This window comes from Lepidochelys kempii, chromosome 20 (genome assembly GCF_965140265.1).
Source record: "Lepidochelys kempii isolate rLepKem1 chromosome 20, rLepKem1.hap2, whole genome shotgun sequence".
Taxonomy (NCBI): domain Eukaryota; kingdom Metazoa; phylum Chordata; order Testudines; family Cheloniidae; genus Lepidochelys; species Lepidochelys kempii.
This window is the reverse complement of record NC_133275.1, coordinates 8,001,160-8,021,930: the sequence shown is the minus strand read 5'-3', so window position 1 is coordinate 8,021,930 and position 20,771 is coordinate 8,001,160. Positions and strand designations below refer to the sequence as shown.

Genomic DNA, 20,771 nt, shown 5'->3' with positions numbered 1-20,771 from the left:
CCCTTAGAGATTCACTACCAAAGGGATGCCCAGTGCTCAAATCACTCTCAGGGACAGGGCGGAGTGCCAACGCAGAAGCTGTGAATGCAGTTGTTCTGGGATACCCCAACATAATTGAAGCACTGGAGAGCATAGAGAATGATGAATCTCAAAAATCAGCAACAAGAAAAGATGAGAAGATCCTGAGTGATGCAATGCGCACTTTGGAAACTGGTATTTTGTGTGAGGTCTGGAATGATAAGAACACAAGAATGGCCCTACTGGGTCAGACCAAAGCTCCTTCTAGCCCAGTGCCCTGTCTTCCAACGGTGGCCAGTGCCAGGTGCCCCAGAGGGAAGGAACAGAACAGGCAATCATCAAGTGATCCATTCCCTGTTGCTCATTCCTAGCTTCTGGCAAATAGAGGCTAGGGACACCATTCCTGCCCATCCTGGCTAATAGCCATTGACGGACCTGTCTTCCATGAACTTATCTAGTTATTTTTTGAACCCTGTTATGGTCTTGGCCTTCACAACATCCTCTGGCAAGGAGTTCCACAGGTTGACTGAGCACTGTGTGAAGAAATACTTCCTTTTATTTGTTTTAAGCCTGCTGCCTATTAGTTTCATTTGGTGAACCCTAGTTCTTGTGTTATGAGAAGTAGTAAACAACACTTCCTTATCTACTTTCTCTACACCAGTCATGATTTTATAGACCTCAATCATATCTCCCCATAGCTGTCTCTTTTCCAAGCTGAAAAGTCCCTTTACTTCAGCCATTCAGCAGGTGCAGTCTGAGCTTGCAAAGTGCTCAAATTGACCTTTCCATTGCTGTAAACCTAATGAGGAGTCTTGGAACTGTTCTTCAACAAATGAGGGATAGTTTTGATGACTATGAAATTCACGGGTCTGCAAGGACTGCTAACCATGAGTATAAGTCAGCCAAAGGCTGCAAAAGACAGAAGACATGCGACAACGCAATTGCCCACTCCTTCAGTGACAAGGAGGCCTTCACAGTTAATACCTTCATCACAATCAACAACAAACTGAAGAGTTCATTAGAACATCGGATCGAGGGTTATGAAAATATTGACAAAATCTTTAGTGTCCTGACAAATTTTTCACCTAACATTTCAAGTTCCGAAGTCAGTGAAGGTATCAAACGTCTGTGTCAGAAGTACCCAGACAATCTCCCAATAGATTTTATTAAAGAATTTCTTCAATTTGTTGAATTCACATCACCCTCAGATATAGAGAGAAAAGATGACGAAAGCAAATCTATTTGGATGTACTGAGTTATCACTGAACCCAATGTGATTGAATGTTTCCCGAATGTTGAAACTGCCTTGGAGCTGTATTTGTCACTAATGATCACGAACTGTAATGGAGAATGTTCCTGCTCTCTTCTAACACTGGTCAAAAATGTCCTCGATCCACCATGACTCAAGAGCATCTCAGTGCTTTGTCCCTCGTGAGCACTGAGCATGAAATCATCAGGTCTTTGAATTATGATGACATCATTCATTACTTTGCCACAGCTAAAGCTACGGGGAAAAATGTGTTTATTTGAAGAATTGAGCGTAGTGAGAGTAGAATAAGCTTGTTAATTTTACATAAATAAATAATATGTAAATATGTATGTAGATAAATGTTTGATGACATCATAATTTTTTTGCAATATGTAATTCATACTTAGGCTCTTCCCTCCCATTAGACTTAGGCCCCTCAGAACTTTAATCCAGCCCTGGCTGTCTGGGGGCTAACCGAATGTAGGTGGCACGGAGTTGACACCCAGTTAAGCACAAAACTTCTTCTGGCTGGAGGCCAGGGGGTTCCAAAGTGACTCAGACCTGGACACCCCAAGAACCATCACGGGGGTAAGAGCTGCAGCCTGGAGACTGGTCTCCGCAGGCCATTTCCCCCCAAAGACTCTGAGCTGCAGGAGGCTCTGTCCAGGGATTGACCCAGCCCCACTGTCCTCCCTCCCCCACACCCCAAAGCACCTTAACCTGCAGGTACCGGAGCTCCCGATAGGAGGCATTGGTAAGGCATGGTGGTGGCATCTCCCGCACCCTCCAGCGGAAGGCCCGACACGGCCTTCTGGGTCAGCACCAGCCACAGCATCCTCAGGCAGTAGGCAGCCCCCGCCAGGAAGGAGGCACTACACACAGCCAGCCAGTACAGGAGCTTGGAGAGCTTCATCAGGAGGCGGGTGGGCATCCAGCATGCGGAGGCCACAAGAGGCCAGAACTCTTGAAATCTGAGACAGGTGGATCCTTCAAACGAGGGGCTGATGTCTCTTAGAACTGACTTGAGGTGAGAAAGCTGCTTAGACAGAGCATAACTTGCTGAAGTTAAGTTTTAGGCACTAGACAGCATGTTTGGCTTCAGAGTAGCAGCCATGTTAGTCTGTATTCGCAAAAAGAAAAGGAGGACTTGTGGCACCTTAGAGACTAACCAATTTATTTGAGCATAAGCTTTCGTGAACTACAGCTCACTTCATCGGATGCATTCATGTTTGGTTTGTAACCTTTCCTGTCGCTTTCACTCTGACTTGAAATCACTTAAGCCTCTGTTCTTTGGTAATAATCTAATTTCTGCTTTATTACAAACCATCTCAGTGCTGGGCATTAAAGCGAAGTGTGAGTCCTCAGCTAACCTGACTGGCTGGCGTGGGCTCTCTGGAGGCAGCGAACGTAACAACTTCCGTGAGCATCACAGTGAGAGACACTGCACACTGCAGGGAGCCATCTCTGGGGAACGCGGGAGTTGGGGCTCAATGACTGGTACCTGCAAGGCAAGGCTTGGACTGGCAGAGTCCTGGAGAGTTTGCTGGCAAGGCTGCCGGGCTGGTATGACCCACAGCTTAGCAGCTGCAACGCTCGCCCTTGCTGAGGCAGAGTGATATCACAGTGGCTTGCAACTCTGGGTGACCTGAGCAAGATGTCACACAAGCACACATACTTACACACGTGCGCACACACACAACACACTGAAAACCTGTGTGCACAGGCACACACACTGCACACATGCACATGCACACACGTTGCACGCCCACTGCTCCTTGCCAGAGGAGGGCCCCTTCTTGTTCTCTTTGTGACGTGCCACCTCCCCAACCTTGCAGTCCTGGGAACCGCAGTGCCGCAAACACTGGAAATACATTTACATATAAGGGGGAAAAGCCGGTCGGGGAGATGAGCACTTAACGATCCTGACAGGGGATGGCACACGCCATCCCAGCCAGTGACTTCGCATCAGATTGTCATGGTTCCTGGTGCCTGCTGAGCTGGGGTCACATTCAAGCCAGTGACCCAGAGACTATCCAGTCCCCTGTCTGAGGGATTGCAATCATGAAGGGCTGGGGACAACAGTCTGAGCAAGGACTCCTGGATTCAGTTCTTTATTTAATCCACCCCTACCCTGCTGGGTGACCATAGGCAAGTCACACCCCTGCTCTGTGCCTCAGTTTCCGCACCTCAGTCAAAGTGGGGATGGGAGGGTAATGAGGGGGCCCTTGAGAAGCACTTTGCTCTGCTCAGCCGGGTGATGGTGCTGGGACACTCAAAGGGGAGCCAGGCTGCAGTGACACTGAATCACGTTCCCATGACCAGCTTTATTGGAGGGGGATTTTCCGTACAGGAGCAGAGCAGCACATTGTAACTACGGGGGCTAGCGAGCCCCCCCCCCCCCCCCCCGACAGAATGGTCTCTGCTGAGCCACCCTCCTGGACACAAGCCGCTGCAGCCTGCTCCCTGGGCAGTCTGAGGGCCTGGTCCTGGGTCCTGGTGGGATGTGTCCTGAACTGGGTCATTTCCTGGATCATGACCCAGGGTCGGGAGTTCTCACTGCAAAAGCAAAGAAAGAAAACACGGGTTTGATCCAGAGTGTCCAGGAAATGCCCAATTCCTTCTAGCCTCCCCCACCCCAACACACTGAGCTCCGGAGAGCCTGCCCAGGGCATGAGCAAGGCCAAAAGAGCCAGCTCCCCGGAACTGCCCAGGGCAACTGGATCACACCATTTCACCATCCCCAGCATCAGGTGGCAATGAGCGAATCTCGGCTTCCAGTTAGAAAGCCCTGGGGGTTGGAGAGAAAAGCGGGAAACCGTGACCCCAAACAGCTCAGGAGCCATAAGGTGAGGAGCCAGAACCCAGCACTGATCAGCTGGAGACATCTTGTGCTGTCTGAGCCAGCCTCATGACTTTGGGGGCTGGACTCCCCTGGAGACTGTGGTGGGCAATCCCTGATGGGAGCCCTTGCTGCTGGGGTGCAGGGACCACAAGACTGGCTTGGAAGCCTTCAAAGCTTCTTCACACTCCCACAGCCCCATTAGCAGAGTGCCCCCTAGTGGAGAGGGAGTGCTGCGGAGCATGTGGGAGAGGTCTCACCTTGAAGCCCTGCCATGTTTGGATCTCCCGGTAGAGTGTGTTCCCCGGGCACGCGGTGTGCACCATCTGCCGGTGACCATGCACTGTGTAGTTGGCCCAGATCTTGGCGCCCTTCACTGCGCACAGCAGGAAGTTGTCACGCACCAGCGTAAGGGCAAATGCCTCCGGCAGCGTGTCCATGTAGTCCCCGATGAAACCCACACCGTAGCCTTTACTGTTGTAGCCACGGGTGTGAGCGCCAACCCAGTGCCAACCCCGGCCCTGGTACATGTACCCATCTGATCCGACCACGAAGCTGCAGCAGGGCAAGAGTAGACAGAAGCTGAGGAGACAGATCCTGTTTCCCTTGCAGTTTGGATCTGGGCTTTCAGCCCACTAGAGAGACGTGGGTTGGCTGCCAAACAGGGGTGCCAGTCCAACCCAGGGAGGGTGGATGGGATTCCCCATGCCCTCCTGGGTGCCCACAGGGCTGGGGGAAGGCAGCTTTAATTTGCAGCCAGGCCTTTATAGGGGTTTGCACAAATTCATTTGCCCCCTCCTGGCCCTTTTTTGGGTGGCACTGGCCTGCTGCCCTGCATATGTCACCTACAAGTCCTACAACACTCCCTTCAGCAGGGCTCTCCCAGCACTTGGGACTGAATGGGGTCGTGCTCATGAGACCAGAGCAAGTCTGGCTGTCTGCACAAGCTTGGCAGAGCCTGGGGACAGAGCCCTGTACTGGGCATGTCCCTGCCCTCGGGACATCAGGATTCATAGCATTTAAGACCATAGGGGACCATTCAATCATTCTGTATAAGCCAGGCCAGAGAATTTCACCACTTACCCCCGCCTGGAGCCCAGTAACTTGTGTTTGGCTAAAGCATCCGCCAGCCAGGCGCCCAGCCTGGCTTTGGAGCCATCAAGAGATGGAGAATCCACCACTTCCCCTGGGAGTTTGTGCCAGTGGTTCATCCCCCTCCCTGGGAAATACTTGTGCCTGATTTCTCATTTGAATTTGTCTGGCTTTAGCTTCCAGACACGGTCTCGTTGCGCCATTCTCCGCAACAGCCCGGCAGTACCCAGTGTTCTCTTATATACTGTCAACAAGGCCCTGCTCTAACTTCTTTGTGATAAATTAAACCGATTGAGCTCTTCAAGTGTCTCGCTGTCAGGCACATTCTCCATCCCACATGTCATTTCTGTGGCTCTTTCCTGCACCTTCTCCTATTTTCCCACATCCTTTTAAAACCATGGACACCTGAAGGGGGCGCTGCAAGCCAGTGTCGGTCTCCCCAGTGCCGTAGACAGAGGGAAAATCGTCCCCTACACCTGCTCTCAATTCCCCTGTTTACACATCCAAGGGTCGCAGTCACCCCTTTTTTTGTGCCACAACATTCCACTGGGAAGCTCATGTTAAGTTTGTCTGTTATGACCGCAAAATGCTTTTTGGCCCCTGCTCTCCAGGATACAGGCCCCCACTCTGTAGTTTTGACCTTGGTACTAGACTGGAGACCTTTGCATGTGACTGCATTACAATGCATTTTGTTTGAATGGACCCAGGTTTCCGAGCAAACCAGATTGTTCTGTATGACTGCTCTGTCCTCATCATTATTTCTCACCCTGCTAATCTTTTATTAGCAGTGATTTTTTATTTACTTCCGATCCGGATTGATGAAAACGTTGAATAGCGTCAGGCCCAGAACCAATTCCTGTGAAGCCCCCTTCGAAACATTTCTATTTAATGATGATTCCCCATTGACAACTCATTTTTGAGCTCTGTCATTTAGCCAGTGCCTGATCCATTTAACATGTGCTTTATTAATAGGGTATAGTGCTGATTTTGTAATCAGAATGCCATGTGGTACTAAGTAAAATGTCTTTCAAAAATCTATTACGTCTACATAGCTACCTTTGTCAACTGAACTTGTAATATTCTCAAAGGATAAAATCTGGTTTGTTTGACAAGACCTATTTTCGATAAAACCATGTTGACTGGCATTAATTATATTCCTATTGTTAAATTCTTATCAAATGAATCCTGTATCAGGTTTTTCCTTAGTTTGCCTGAGGATGATGTTGGGCTAACTGGCCCATAGATACCCAGATCAGCCTGCTTACCATTTTTGAATATTGGCACATTAGCACTCTTCCAGTCTTCTGGAATTTCCTCAATACCCCATAATTTATTAAAAATGAACATCATTGGGCTGGAGATCTCCTCAGCCAACTCTTTTAGGATTCTTGGATGCAAATTATCAGGGTTTGCTAAGTTAAAATGTTTACCCTAGTAGCTGTTGCCTAAAATCCTTCTTCATCATCCTCATGTGATTCAAGATCATCCTGCTTCTTTCCAAATACAGAACAGAAATCTTTAATGTTTAATACTTCTGCCTTATTTGCATCATTATGAACTATTTTACCATTTCATAGAATCATAGAATATCAGGGTTGGAAGGGACCTCAGGAGGTCATCTAGTCACTTAGGGGGAGGGATAGTTAGTGGTTTGAGCATTGGCCTGCTTAAACCCAGGGTTGTGAGTTCAATCCTTGAGGGGGTCATTTAGGGACTGGGGGCAAAAATTGGGGATTGGTCCTGCTTGGAGCAGGGGGTTGGACTAGATGACCTCCTTAGGTCTCTTCCAAACCCTGATATTCTATTATTCTATTATACCCCCTGCTCAAAGCAGGACCAATCCCCAATTTTTGCCCCAGATCCCTAAATTGTCCCCTCAAGGACCCTGGGTTTAGCAGGCCAATGCTCAAACCACTTGAGCTATCCCTCCCCCCCAAAAAATCTGGTCCTAAGTGATTTGCCCAAAACCACTCAGGGAGCATGCAATAGAGCAGGGAATTGAACCCCCATCTCTCAGGGGCTATGCTAATGCCTAGACCAGTCTTCCTCTTACATCTCTGTCTAGTGATGGGCCTATGTTATTGTTGGGATTATTTTTATTCCTAATATACTTTAAAAACTTCTTATTGTCCTTAGCCCTGCCAGCCATGGATTTTTCTCTGGTGTCTTAAGCTTCCCCTATCAATTTCCTACCATTCATAACTTCTCATTTATATTGATTGCCATCCATTTCTCTTTTTTCTGTTTGTTATATGTTGCTTTTTTATTTCTAATTGTTGCTAGGTTGGGCTTTTAGCCACAGTCACTCTCTTTCTGGATTGTGGATTCATGGTGTTTTGGCTACCTAATAAATGATTCTTAAAAAACTCCCAATTTTCATTCACTTTTTTTCTGTCCAAATGTTTCCTCCCCATCAGTTTGGCTCATCCTCTCCCTCAGTTTGGGGAAGCTAGACCTGTCGAAGCACCAAGATTGTATATTGCAGTGTGTGTAGGGCCAGCTCCTGGGGTCAGAATCCTGCCTCAGGGCCTGTCCTGTACTCTCATGTTGGGGGCTGTGTTTGAGCCATAGGAGGTTAGTGGCCTTTGTGGAGCAGAGAGTGGCTCTAAGGTGGGGACAGGCATCCAGACTAGGGAGGGGATGGGAAGGGAGAAGTGAGTTGGGGAGGATGGCACTCACTGCCCTTGTCAGGGTGGAATGAAAGTGGCTCACCTATGTGTCATAGCCCCTATTCCTCCAGCAGGCAAAGGAGAGTTGCCTTTATGTCAAGGAGTCAGAGCCCACACTTCCCGGGACTGAGGCCCCCCATGATCACAGTGTGCATTGTAGCCAGGACTGTAAAGGCTCAAGCTGGCCCAGGATCTGCTGCAGGGCTGGGTGGGAGGCCTGGAGCTGAGCCAGGACACAGCAGACGCTGCACACCATCAGTACTATATTTCAGGGATTCAAGGCTCCAGACGGCAAGGCCCCTCCCCCCAGGCTTTCTCATGGGCTGCCCAGTCCCAAACCACCTGATGGGCACTAGCTGAGCCCAGTGCATTCTGGGTAGGCCATGCCCCTGCTCACCTGTAGCCGATGTCGTCCCAGTCACGGTCGACCTGGTGGAAGTGCTGCATGGCCCTCATGTCAGCAGCGCATTCAGGGAAGGTCCGGCAGGGCTGGCTGGGTGAGCTGGTATGGTGGATATACACGAAGCTCAGGGGCAGCTTGAGCTGCGTGGGGGTCCCCTTGTAGGGCTTGGCCCCCCACATGCAGCGGGGGATGATGGCCGGGCATTCTGGAGGCAAATGCACACAGCAGGGTGAGACACAGGCCCCTTGAACCCAAGCCCCTCATGCTGTCAACACAGTTGCCTGGCATTGCAGTCTACGTGCCAGACCAAGGGGAATGGCTGAGTGCTGGGAACTCTGGGTCTGACCACAGTTCTCGCTGTATTCCACAAGTCCCCAACCCCATGTGCCTCAGTTTCCCCCATGATACAGTTGTGTAATGCTGCCCCCTGCCAACCCCAGGACACTGTGGGGCCAAGGTAGGGAACATGCTGCCAGGAGGGGAGGCCTCGCCGGGCTGCTCGGAACATGTGTCCCCCTAGCAGAGAAACATTCAGTCCCTTCCAGCAGTTTGGGGTTTTTTCCTCCACAAGTTTTCAACAAAATGATTTGAAACAAACGTTTATTGGCAGGTTCCCCTCCCCCTTCAGGAGAAGGGAACAATGGGGGGAACCCACCCCCAAAGGGGTCTGTTTCGAATGAAAGAGGGGCCCAAACACAGAACCGGACCCGAGCCGCACTGTCTCCCTGCAACGGGCAGAACCGGACCCGAGGCCCAGAGCCGCACCATGACCTGCAACGGGCAGAACCGGACCCGAGGCCCAGAGCTGCACAGTCTCCCTGCAATGGGCAGAACCGGACCGGAGGCCCAGAGCTGCACAGTCTCCCTGCAATGGGCAGAACCGGACCGGAGGCCCAGAGCTGCACAGTCTCCCTGCAATGGGCAGAACTGGACCGGAGGCCCAGAGCTGCACAGTCTCCCTGCAATGGGCAGAACTGGACCGGAGGCCCAGAGCTGCACAGTCTCCCTGCAATGGGCAGACCCTGAAGTGCACATCTGGGGTTCCAGAGTCTGGATCTGAATGGGAACTCCCCACAGCCCGGGAGCTGGGATTCAGCAGGTGGTGCTGTAAGCCCCACGTGGGCCAGGGGGTGGCGTTTGCTCCAGGCTCATTTCTAGAACCATGTAGCCCTGTTAGTGTAGCATGGCCCTGGCTGGTGAGGGGAGAGAAATAAGCACCTACCCAGGTAGGCCTCCGTGAACTCCTGCACCGCCCGGCTCGCAGTGGCCCGCAGCTCCTCATCCCCAACCCCGCTAAGCAGTGGCACCATCCGGGGCAGCACCCGCAGCAGCTGGAGGGAGCGCATCACCTGCTCCTCCAGCTGCCTGGCCTTGGTGAGCTGCACAAAGTTCTGGCGCCTGAAGTTGCTCCTGGTCTGGCCATCCCCGGCCAGGCCATCCCCAGTGTAGTACTCTCTCAGCAGGGTGCTCAGCGGGGCCGCGGACATGCCTTGCCCTGCCAGGTGTGCCCCCAGTATCGCCCCATCCAGCGCCCCATTGACGAAGGCATCAGTGAGGTGTGAGGGGCGGCCCAGGAGGGTGAAGTTTTGGGGCTCGGACACGCTGTCCCAGCAGCCATTCGGCCCCATGGGCACCTGGCTCTCGTCGGCCTGGGCCAGGAGAAAGGCCATGCCCAGGGCCTTGGCAATGGTCACTGCGTAGAGGGCATCTATAGTCAGGGGTGGGCCCGGATGTGTCTGGTTCGAGGGCTCAGTCATAACTAGCGAAGGCTCCAAAGCCTCGGGGGGCAGCGGCATCTCCCGCCTCCCCTTCAGCCCTGCTTCAATCCCAGCCACCAAGGGGCTTACAGCCACTGTGGTGCCATCAGGGAGCAGCACCACCCCCTGCTCAGTAGAGGAGGCCTGGACTTTGTGCTTCAAGACACGCATGAGGAAGGATCTCTGCTCCTGGCTCAGGAAGGGCAGGTCTGGGGGCACGACGGGCGCCGCCCCCAGCAGAAGCTGGTAGAACTCGCTGTCACAGCATCCCAGGCCCCGGGCGAGCTCCGTCACAGTCAGGTTGAGGCGTCCGTCCAGGTGGTAAGATTCCAGCACTTCTACGACTTGGATCACGGAGTTCATGTGAAACGGGAGGGAGCCTGGGAGGGGAGGAGCAGGAGATACTATCAGATCCCTGCCTGTCTGCCCAGCCCTTGCACTGCTCACCGGGTTGAGCAAGGGCAGCCCAAGTTGGCAAGTTCTGCACTCCCAGGGACGGGTGCTATTGGGGAAAACGGGATAATCTAAGTGCTCAGTCACGCTCTGGGCCACCCGGGCTGAGGGACTGGACCAGTACAGAACAACTGGTGCTATCGGTGAGGAGGACATGGCAGTTTACTGAGGGCTTGTCCACATGGCGCTGGGGTCCGGACTGAGGGGTGTGATCTGCTCTAACGTGTTGTGCTCCAGCTGCCCCATGTGACCTGCTGGCATGCTCTAAGGTAAAGCTCATGCTGACCTAGACCCATTTAAACAGGGCTACATTAATGTGTGCTTGATACCCTTTTGTTCATGCCAGCAGCGTCTACACAGGCATTGAGAGCACTACACAGCAGAGTCCTCTGCAGGTTACACCCCTGGAGTCCGGACTGCAGCACCGTGAAAACAAGCCCTGGGTATAATGGGGGTTCAAGCTGATAATGCGCTGTGCAGCCCAACAGCCCCTACAAACCATCAGACACCCCAGGCAGAGATTGTGGGAATCCTACCAAACCAGCTCTCCCCCAGGCTGGTGGTGGCTGCAGCCAGGGCATCTCCACGTTTTGAGATGGAATCCAAAAGCAAATGAAACCGTTCCTGACTGTGTGGCTGGGTTAAGGAAATTAACAGAGTTCTGCCAGTTTGGAGGCAGTTGAAATGAGGCAACACGGGACTGATCAGTGTGTGGTCTGCAAAATGAAGCAAACCAAACCCGGATATTCACAGACTGATTTGGCTGTAGGATGTGCACAAGAAATTGCTGCGTCAATGGAGGTGGCTACTAAAAATGCCACAGAGTTTCAACAGCATCATGTGATCTGTGCCAAGCAGGGGGTCAAGCAGAGAGCACAACTCAGAGCCCACTGAAAAGATGTTTGCTTTCACTGTCACAAACTGTCTTGCCATACAAGTGATTGGCTCAAGGACACACTCTGCTGGAATTGCAAGAAAATTGGGGCACACACAGAAGATGGGCTGGTCAGGGCAAAACATGCTGCCCCCAGGTGGCAAGGGCAGCATCAGGTGATTTCCGATTCAGCTTGCTGATGGCAATGTGGAGTGCACTGAGGATGCTGGAGTACCTCCCCTGGGGCTTAGAAGACAAGACCTGAAGTGTTATTTGGATTCCTTTGCAGGTGGCAGGAATTGGTAGCATGGAGTGTATTATTGATAGTAATACACTGGTAATTCTTTCTGGCCTGCCCTTTCACACTAAAGGAGGAAGAGTACAGTAAACTCCTCACTTAACGTTGTAGTTATGTTCCTGAAAAATGTGACTTTATGCAAAACGATGTTAAGCGAAACCAATTTCCCCATAAGAATTAATGTAAATTGGGGGTGGGGCTTAGGTTCTAGGGAATTTTTTTCACCAGACAAAAGACATTATATACTGTATGCAGTGTACAGGAATTGAGTAATGCCCCTTTAATAGTTTGGAGCCCTCTAGTGGCATCCCTGTCTTTAGGTTGCAGAAGCCAGCCAGACCCCTGCCCAAGCAGCCCGGCACATATGTTCGTACACCATTAACACACATGGCCGTTTGGGATCCTGCTCTGCCAGTGTGGGGTCCCTGTATTGCTAATGCTGTGTAGAGAGTGCAGACACCGTCACTGCCCAACTCTGAGGTTGAAGATTTAGGGTTGTTTTGTAAAATAGTTTGAAAAAACGTAAAACTTAAGAGAGACAGGACAATGTGAGCCCCCCACTCCTGTACGCCTGGCATCCCCTGCTATTGTCCCAGGTGACCCCTGAGATCCCACTCACTGAGAGAGACTGGAGGGAATAAATCCCACCCCAGCCACTCCCACCAGACTTCCTCTCTTTCCCAACTGGCTCCTTTGATCTTTAGGCAGCAGGTTGCAGTGAATCACTTTCACTCTGTGCCCCGTAGGGTCACTTTCCCCTTGCTAGTTGGTTGGGTATTTTTTTTGGGGGGGGAACAGGAGGTCTGCTCATCCAGCCCCAGTGTAGGCATACCCTTAGTCTCAGTTTCCATCTCTCAAACTGGGCAATAGCTCTGCCCGGCCCCATGGTGCGTAAGCGTTCAGGTGTTAAAGATGGAGAGGTGCTCAGACATCCCTGTAACGGGGCCGCCAGAAGTGCCTCAGCGAGCGAGGTAGCTAGATCTTCACAAATTGGGCTTAAATTGATTATATTTCACGTTGATAGGGGCCATTCAAACACTCCCCAGCGAGCGTTCCCATGCTTGGGGTCCTGCCCAGAGCCTGCTGAGAGCGGAACTTTTACTTAAAGACCTAACTTCAGCAGTCCTAAGATTAGGCCCGAATCTCAGCTGACATTATAAAAAAAGATGAGTTTCTAGCTCTCCTGCCAACAGAGGTGACCCCCAGCATGACCCCAATGGCTCCAAAACCAGAACACAAAGAATGAGCACTCAGAATGTTTTGTTTCAGAGTAGCAGCTGTGTTAGTCTGTATTCGCAAAAAGAAAAGGAGTACTTGGGGCAAAATTTGTTAGTCTCGAAGGTGCCACGAGTATTCCTTTTCTTTTTTCAGAATGTATTGTTTCTTCTAATCTCGTGATTTGGGGGGGGGGGGTCAGACTCATGATTTCTGACCGTGTGGGGGTGGCTGTGTGATTCTCCTGCAGCCTTCCCAGTCCAGACATTGCATCTGGGGGTACATGAGAGCCTAGGAGATAAATTGACTAAAAGTGGATTAGAAGCAAAGTGAACCTGTCAGAAGCCTGGCCCAGGTCCTGACCTCCTGGCCCCCAGCCCCCTTGCTCGCCCTGAGCCCCAAGGGACGATCAGGAAAGGACAGATGCGATTTCACTCCCCAGTCACATAAACACTCCCTGTGGCTGGTGGCATTCATCAGGGCAGCTCTAAGCTAGCATGAAACCAACCCCTCTGGCTCCAGTGCAGGAGCTGAATGAAACGCACAGGCAAAGAGCCACCAGGGTGAGATTCCCCACCTCTTCCCTGTGACCTGGGCTGGTATCCAAAAGGAAAGCTGTGGTTTTACTCCGTCCCTTTCAGCCTCTCACCTCACCTGAGCTGCTCGGCTAGCCCAGGGCTGGCCCCACGGTGAGGCCCCACAGAGCAACCACACAGGTCTCCCCACTGCAGAGCAGCTCCAGCTATGCTCCTACCTTTGCCAGGCTCCAGCCAGGTGCAGAGACCCAGCAGCACAGCGAGGAACCTCAGCTTTGTCTGGCACATCTTCTCCAAGGGCAGCGCCAGTCTCCTGATCTTAGGACGGAGCGAGCCACACGGCTCCCTACAGGGACACAGCAAAAATCAATAGACAGGTTTCAAAGTCTCCATCCCCAGGGCTGCTGTGCCCAGGGGAGGGCGAAGGGCAGCACTGTGTACTCCCAGACTTTGCCCCTTCACCTTGGAGCTGCAGGGGCGACAGGTTTGTAGAATTTTTGGTGGTGCCCAGAACACCTCCGCACCTCCCTCCCTGGCAACCTCCCCACACACACCTGCCGAAGGCTCTGGGAGGGAGTTTGGGTCAGGGAGGGAGTCTGCGGTTCAGGCGATTGGGGTGCACGAGGGGGTGGGGAAGCAGGCTCTGAGAGGGAGTTTGGGTGCAGGGGGTGTGAGGGGTCAGGCTCTGAGAAGGAGTTTGGTGGGGGACAGGGTCTGGGGTGCAGGCTCTGGGCTGGGCAGGGGATTGGGGTGCAGGGTGCAGGCTCTGGAAGGGAATCTGGGTGCAGAAGGGGTGAGAGGTCGGGCTCTGGGAGGGAGTTTGGGTGGGGGAGGGGGTCTGGAGTGCAGGCTCTGGGAGGGAGTTTGGGTGCAGGCTCTGGGCAGGGGTGCAGGACGGGGTGGGGGTGCAGGCTCTGGGAGGGAGTTTGGGGGCAAGAGGGGGTGCAGGAGGAAATCTGGGGGCCGGAGGGGGGTGCTTGCGGAGGGGGTGGGGGTGCAGGCTCTGGGAGGGAGTTTGGGGGCGAGAGGGGGTGCAGGAGGAAATCTGGGGGCCGGAGGGGGTGCTTGCGGAGGGGGTGGGGGTGCAGGCTCTGGGAGGGAGTTTGGGGGCGAGAGGGGGTGCGGGAGGAAACCTGGGGGCCGGAGGGGGTGCTTGCGGAGGGGGTGGGGGTGCAGGCTCTGGGAGGGAGTTTGGGGGCGAGAGGGGGTGCAGGAGGAAACCTGGGGGCCGGACGGGGTGCTTGCGGAGGGGGTGGGGGTGCAGGCTCTGGGAGGGAGTTTGGGGGCGAGAGGGGGTGCGGGAGGAAACCTGGGGGCCGGAGGGGGTGCTTGCGGAGGGGGTGGGGGTGCAGGCTCTGGGAGGGAGTTTGGGGGCGAGAGGGGGTGCAGGAGGAAACCTGGGGGCCGGAGGGGGTGCTTGCGGAGGGGGTGGGGGTGCAGGCTCTGGAAGTGGATGGGAGGGTTGGATGCTGACCTGGGGCACCCCCCTCCGGCAGCGGCGGGTCTCCTCACGCTGCTGTCTCCAGGCTCCGCCCCTGCAGCTTCCCATTGGCCGCAGGGGCGTTTGGGGGCGGGGGCAGCGCGCGGCGGCGGCGCGACCCCCTCGCACGGGCTGCAAGGAGCCGCCGGCGGCCACGTGGCGCGAGCGCGCGGGAAGCCGCTGAGCCCCGCTGGGTGGCGGCGGGAGCCCCGGGCTGTTTTAAATCGCCCGGGGGGGGGCGGCGGGAAACTTTGCTGGAGCCGGGCCCCTGGGACAGGAATATTCCTGGCGCCCGGGCTCCACGGGCCCATAGAACTCGCCGCCAATCAGGCCTGTCCAGAGTGCATTGCCCCCCGTCTCCCGCGCAACCCCCCAGTCCATCCCTCCCTGCCCCCTCCTGTCCCCCTGCCCCCTGGCTCCCTGCCCCCTCCTGGCCCTCCGCCCCCTCCCTCCCTGCCCCCCCTCCTGTCCCTCCGCCCCATCCCTCCCTGCCCCCCTCCTGTCCCTCCGCCCCCTTCCTCCCTGCCCCCTCCTGGCCCTCCGCCCCCTCCCTCCCTGCCCCCTCCTGTCCCTCCGCCCCATCCCTCCCTGCCCCCTCCCTGCCCCCTCCTGTCCCTCCGCCCCATCCCTCCCTGCCCCCTCCCTGCCCCCTCCTGTCCCTCCGCCCCATCCCTCCCTGCCCCCTCCTGTCCCCCTGCCCCCTCCTGTCCCTCCGCCCCATCCCTCCCTGCCCCCTCCTGTCCCTCCGCCCCATCCCTCCCTGCCCCCTCCTGCCCCCTGGCTCCCTGCCCCCTCCTGTCCCTCTGCCCCATCCCCCCCGCCCCCTCCTGTCCCCCTGCCCCCTCCTGTCCCTCCGCCCCATCCCTCCCTGCCCCCCTCCTGTCCCCCTGCCCCCTGGCTCCCTGCCCCCTCCTGGCCCTCCGCCCCATCCCTCCCTGCCCCCTCCTGTCCCCCTGCCCCCTCCTGGCCCTCCGCCCCATCCCTCCCTGCCCCCCTCCTGTCCCCCTGCCCCATCCCTCCCTGCCCGCTCCTGTCTCCCTGCCCACTCTTGTCCCTCTGCCATAGCCTTTCCCGTCCCTCTTCCATGGGGTTCCCTGCCCCTCCCATGCCATCACTTCCTGTTGCTCTGGAGGCCCCAGTCCTGCTGCCTGCACACCCGGAGTAACTCAGAGGAGGCAGGAGGGCACCATGGGGTGCAGTGAGCCCGCACTGGAGACCAGGCAGGAGACCAGAGGGGGCAGTACCCAGCTGAGCCTGCGTGCCACCTCAGGGTGGTGACCCTTACTCTCTGCAGAGCGAGGAATGGAGGCAAGCCAGAGCCAGATGGGGCATCTTACCTGGGGCTTCAGGAAATATCTACCCCTGGCCACCAAGTAGCCATGGCGGGGAGGAGGGGGCAGGTCCCAATTCTGGCTGGGACTAGAGCAGATCTTTGGAAACCAGCCAGGCTGGATTGAAAATCCCAAGTGCTGGGGAGTTCTTGTGGCCCAGCCGGCTAGGCTGTGCCAAAATTAGTAATTTGCACCTTATTTCCAGTCTGGGTCTGTTTGGCTTCCAAGCCCAGCCTCTGGCTGCTGTTTGACACCTCTCAGCAGGACTGAAGGGCCCAGGGATAAATCGCTGCTCCCCAGGTGGGTGCGTACAGACTGATCACCACCCCACACCCTCGGGTCTGGAAATGCAGCCGGGCCCGCAAACAGCCCTGCCCTGGCCAGCCCTCAGGCTGCCTGCGGAGCTACCTCCGCCAGGCTCCCCTGAACCATGCCGCTGAATTAGTGGCCATTCAGCAGGGCTCTGCTCCCTGTCCTGGTGCATGGGTCTGACCCTGCTATGCCCCTAGGACTGGGCTTTCCAGGGACCCCCAGACTGGCCTGGCTTCTATGGACACCGCAGTTCTCCCACATTCCTGGCTCATGACGCCATGGGGTGGAGGGGGCAAGCTGAGGGTCTTTGAGGCCCTGACTGAACATTGTCAGCCTGTCCAGCTTGTACCTTGAACTCCAGCTGAATCTCCTGGCCTGGGAAAATCACATCGTCCTTGACCTGAGCTCACCCCGATTTCCTGCTCTGAGCACTCGGTGTCAGGGGAGGGCAAGAGAACATTTGCCCAGGGGGCCTCAGGTGGGGGCAGCAGGCCCCACCCAGGAGGAACCTTGCCTTGGTTTTTTCCCCTCCATCCTTGCCCCTGCAGCTCTTCTCTGTGCTGGAAGGACATGCTGAGTTTCCTGTGGGCTGGGTGGGCACTTTCCCATTCACCACGTGCCAGGCTCTGTGTGTTGGTATGGCAGCTCCTGGAAGGAAATGAGCAGAGCCAGACTGTGCCTTTGGAGCCTTAGCACAGCAGGGGCAGAGGTGGGAAGGGGCAAAATAGGACAGAGATGAGAGAGCTGGGGGCTGCAGGTGGGAGTGAGGGGTGCCGGCAGAGCTGTGCTGGGGGCCAGGGCTGGGATAGCAGGGGCTGTGGGTGGGATTGAGGGGCACCAGCAGAGCTGTACTGGAGGGCAGGATTGAGCTAGCAGGGGCTGCGGGTCGGGACTTAGGGGTACTGGAGGAGCTGTGGGGGCAGGGCTGGGATAGCAGGGGCTGTGGGTTGGGATTGAGGGGAGCTGGCAGAGCTGTTGTGTGAGCCCAGGGCTGGGATAATAGGGGGCTGCGGGCCGGGATTGAGGGGCACCGGCAGAGCTGTGGGGGCAGGACTGGGATAGCAGGGGCTGTGGGTGGGATTGAGGGGCACTGGCAGAGCTGGGGGGGGCAGGGCTGGGATAGCAGGGGCTGCGGGCCGGGATTGAGGGGCACCGGCAGAGCTGTGGGGGCAGTGTAGGGCTGGGATAGCAGGGGCTGTGGGTGAGATGAGGGGCACCGGCAGAGCTGGGGGGGCAGGACTGGGATAGCAGGGGCTGTGGGTGGGATTGAGGGGCACTGGCAGAGCTGGGGGGGCAGGGCTGGGATAGGGGCTGTGGGTGGGATTGAGGGGCACTGGCAGAGCTGGGGGCGGTGTAGGGCTGGGATAGCAGGGGCTGCGGGCCGGGATTGAGGGGCACCAGCAGAGCTGTGGGGGCAGGGCTGGGATAGCAGGGGCTGCGGGCCGGGATTGAGGGGCACTGGCAGAGCTGGGGGTGGTGTAGGGCTGGGATAGCAGGGGCTGCAGATCAGGAGTGAGGGGCACTGGCAGCGGGATGATTGGGGTGCTCAGGGATGGGATAGCAGAGGTTTCAGGTCAGGGCAGGCTGTCGTGCGTAGAGTGCTCAGAGCTGCCCTGTATCTGCCTTTTCTCTGTTCCGTCCCTGCTCCCAGAATGCACCAGGCCCTGGACTGAACTCTTCCCCTGCGGGCTGAGCTGGTTTTGTTTGCTGTGATCCTGTTGGATGGGCAGAGGGGGAAGTGACAGTCCCACCCCAGAGCCAACGCCCATCTCTGTCACCCAGCACCCTTAGCCCCAGATCAACCCAGCCTGGTCAGACGGGTTCATCCTCCCTGCCTGGGGAAGATAAACCAATGACTTGCCAGGGAGGGAGGGAGGGGTGTGTGTGGCCGTGGCCACAGCCACACAGCTGCTGTTAGTGCACTAACTTGGGTGGAAGCTGCTGTGTGGATGGACCCTAAGCGTGGAGCAGGTGCTAGGGGAAAACCCCCCAGCCTGGGGATTCCTGGGCTCTGCCCATCCCCATGGCTCCTGTGGCTGCCCCGCAGGCCCAGCAAGGCCTCTGGAGGACGACTCGCATTACCTGGGGGAAGAGGTGACCCAGGCAGCAGGGGGTCTGACTTACTGATAAAATTGGCCTCTTCACTCCACGGTGCTCGGCGGGCTGGGTCAGTACCGGCACCTACCAGTAACAGATCGGGGTGGGGGGCAGCCAAGCCCAGACAGGGGAAATGACTCAGTCCAGGCTGCCCAAGGAGTTGGTGGCAGAGCCAGGAATGGAGCTCAGGTCTCCTGGGCAGTGATGATTCTTAGTGTCCACATAGCTCCTGGCATGGCCACGGCACCATGTGGAGATTAGCCAAGGAATCCACACGGCCCCGAGGAGAGGATCCTCCTCGTTGGTCTGAGTTCCTGCGTCACTGTGCATTGCCCAGACGGGGGAGCTGAGGTAAACATGGGGGAGTGGGTCACCCCAGGTCACCGTGACAGAGAAAACCTGAAAGCTCAGGACTGCAGCAGGCGCCCATTCCAACCGAACTGTGCTGCGGGGAGGGGAGCACTCTGTCCAGTGGTGAACGAGGTGTTAGGGGCATGAGAAGGTTCTGGCATTGTACCAGGAATTGTACCAAGCCATGTGTGTGGCACTTTGCCCAGGCCTGGGTGCCCAGCCTCCAGGAGGGATCACTGCTCCAGCTCCGCTTGGTCCCAGAAAAGAGTCCGAGCTGGGCAGGAGAAGAAAGGAGACTTGATCCAGCCTTCATCAACCCCTTCTGATGAATAGCACTTACCTGGTACTGAGCTCCTGCGGGCCCCTTTTCCTCACAGCCGGACTCTCTCCGCTCAGCTGCCCCTGGCGTTTCTGGGCAGTAGGAGGCTCCGGTGGCTCTTATATATCCTGTGATTAACCAGGATTGCATGAGAAATCTGCAATGACTTCACTGCAGCGGCACGTCGCCCTTTCACTGCACAGCTAATGTCATCTCAGCCAGCTCCTTGCCCCAGTCGGGACTTCCCCAGGGATTCCTGACGTGCTGACCTGCTGCCCTCCCTGACCTGCCCAGGAAGCTCCCTTGCACCCACTAGCCCCACTCCGTGCCCGCAGGAATTCCCCTGGGCACTCGAGCTGCTCTCTGTAGTAGGAACCCTCTTGGCCATGCTCCTATGGAATGACGATCACCTCAGCCCTGGATGTGGGGCTGGCACTTCTCCCTGTGGCCATGAAAGGCCCAGGGCCAGGCAGGAAGCATCAGACGCACACGGGGCTCTGGAGAGAGCTGGTTTTGCTTGGCTGGTTTGTTCCAGCGGAGCGAGTTAAAGTGAGAGCAGCGTGTGCCCCTGTGCGTGCATGCCCACAGGCAACTGTCTGTACAAGCATGTGCGTATGAGCATGAATGTATGCGGGTGTGTGTTCACATGCAGAGGTGTGTAGGTGTGTGTGTAACCCACACACCTCCTGGTTGTGGTGTTCTGTCCCATCACATGGCACTGAGACCACTTAAAGAGAGAGATTAATAAGTTTGCTCTACAGTTTTAGCTAAGAGCCGGTTGGCTTTTAGCTCATGCGGTAGAGGCTCATGCACTAAGCTCCAGCGGTCCCAGGTTCAGTCCCACCCGACGATGATTGGGGTCTGTCGGTGTTACATGTGCACACATTCAGGTGTGTGTAGGTGTGTGGTCACATGCAGGGGTGTGTAGGTGTGTGTGTGCACCTGCAGGCGTGTATAGGCAAGCACACACATGTAGGTGTGTGTACGTGTCTGTGTACTGGGGGTTTGCTGGTTCAGGGCGAGCTGCGTCGCTGCCCCATCTCAGGCTTTTTGTCTTCACCTGTCTCAGGTGGAATCCTGCCATTCTGCCACTCTCTGAGCAAGCTGCAAGCCGGTGTGTCTTCCCCATGACCAAGAGCCCCTTTTGCCAGCACCTGTTTCTGGGGCCTGGCATCAGAGAATAGAGGGCTTTAACCTGATGTCCGTCATCCTTTGGGGAATAGGGGTGTTCAGAGCCTGCAGGGTAAATCCTAGTGTGGCACAGCCAGATACAGTTTCCACACCAGGTCATGAGCTGAGCCGAGCCCAGGCTTCCCCAGAGTGTCACCTCGCCCGGAGGAACTGTGGAAGCTGCAGCTGCCTGGGCCACTCTAGGATGCGACCGGAGTACGTCACTGGGGGTTGACTAATGCAAGTGAAGGCCACATCTCTTTCCTAATGCAGATGCACACACACACACACCCATTGGCCATCTAGCT

General features: G+C 55.9%; 1 protein-coding gene across 2 annotated transcripts; it reads right to left on the bottom strand.

Moving 5' to 3' along the window:
- Window positions 1-3,573: 3,573 nt before the first annotated feature.
- On the bottom strand, window positions 3,574-19,371 carry PGLYRP2 (peptidoglycan recognition protein 2). Of its 2 annotated transcripts, none has more exons than XM_073318547.1 (6): window positions 19,315-19,371; window positions 13,622-13,749; window positions 9,493-10,407; window positions 8,265-8,475; window positions 4,367-4,661; window positions 3,574-3,823 (listed from the first exon to the last, which is right to left on the bottom strand). In XM_073318547.1, exons 2-6 carry the CDS (start codon window positions 13,689-13,691, stop codon window positions 3,821-3,823), a joined length of 1,494 nt encoding a protein of 497 aa, XP_073174648.1. In that variant the 5' UTR covers window positions 13,692-13,749; window positions 19,315-19,371; the 3' UTR covers window positions 3,574-3,820. The 2 variants fall into 2 exon arrangements, with proteins under 2 accessions (XP_073174648.1, XP_073174649.1); XM_073318548.1 differs by lacking the exon at window positions 19,315-19,371 and adding an exon at window positions 14,878-14,925.
- Window positions 19,372-20,771: the final 1,400 nt, after the last annotated feature.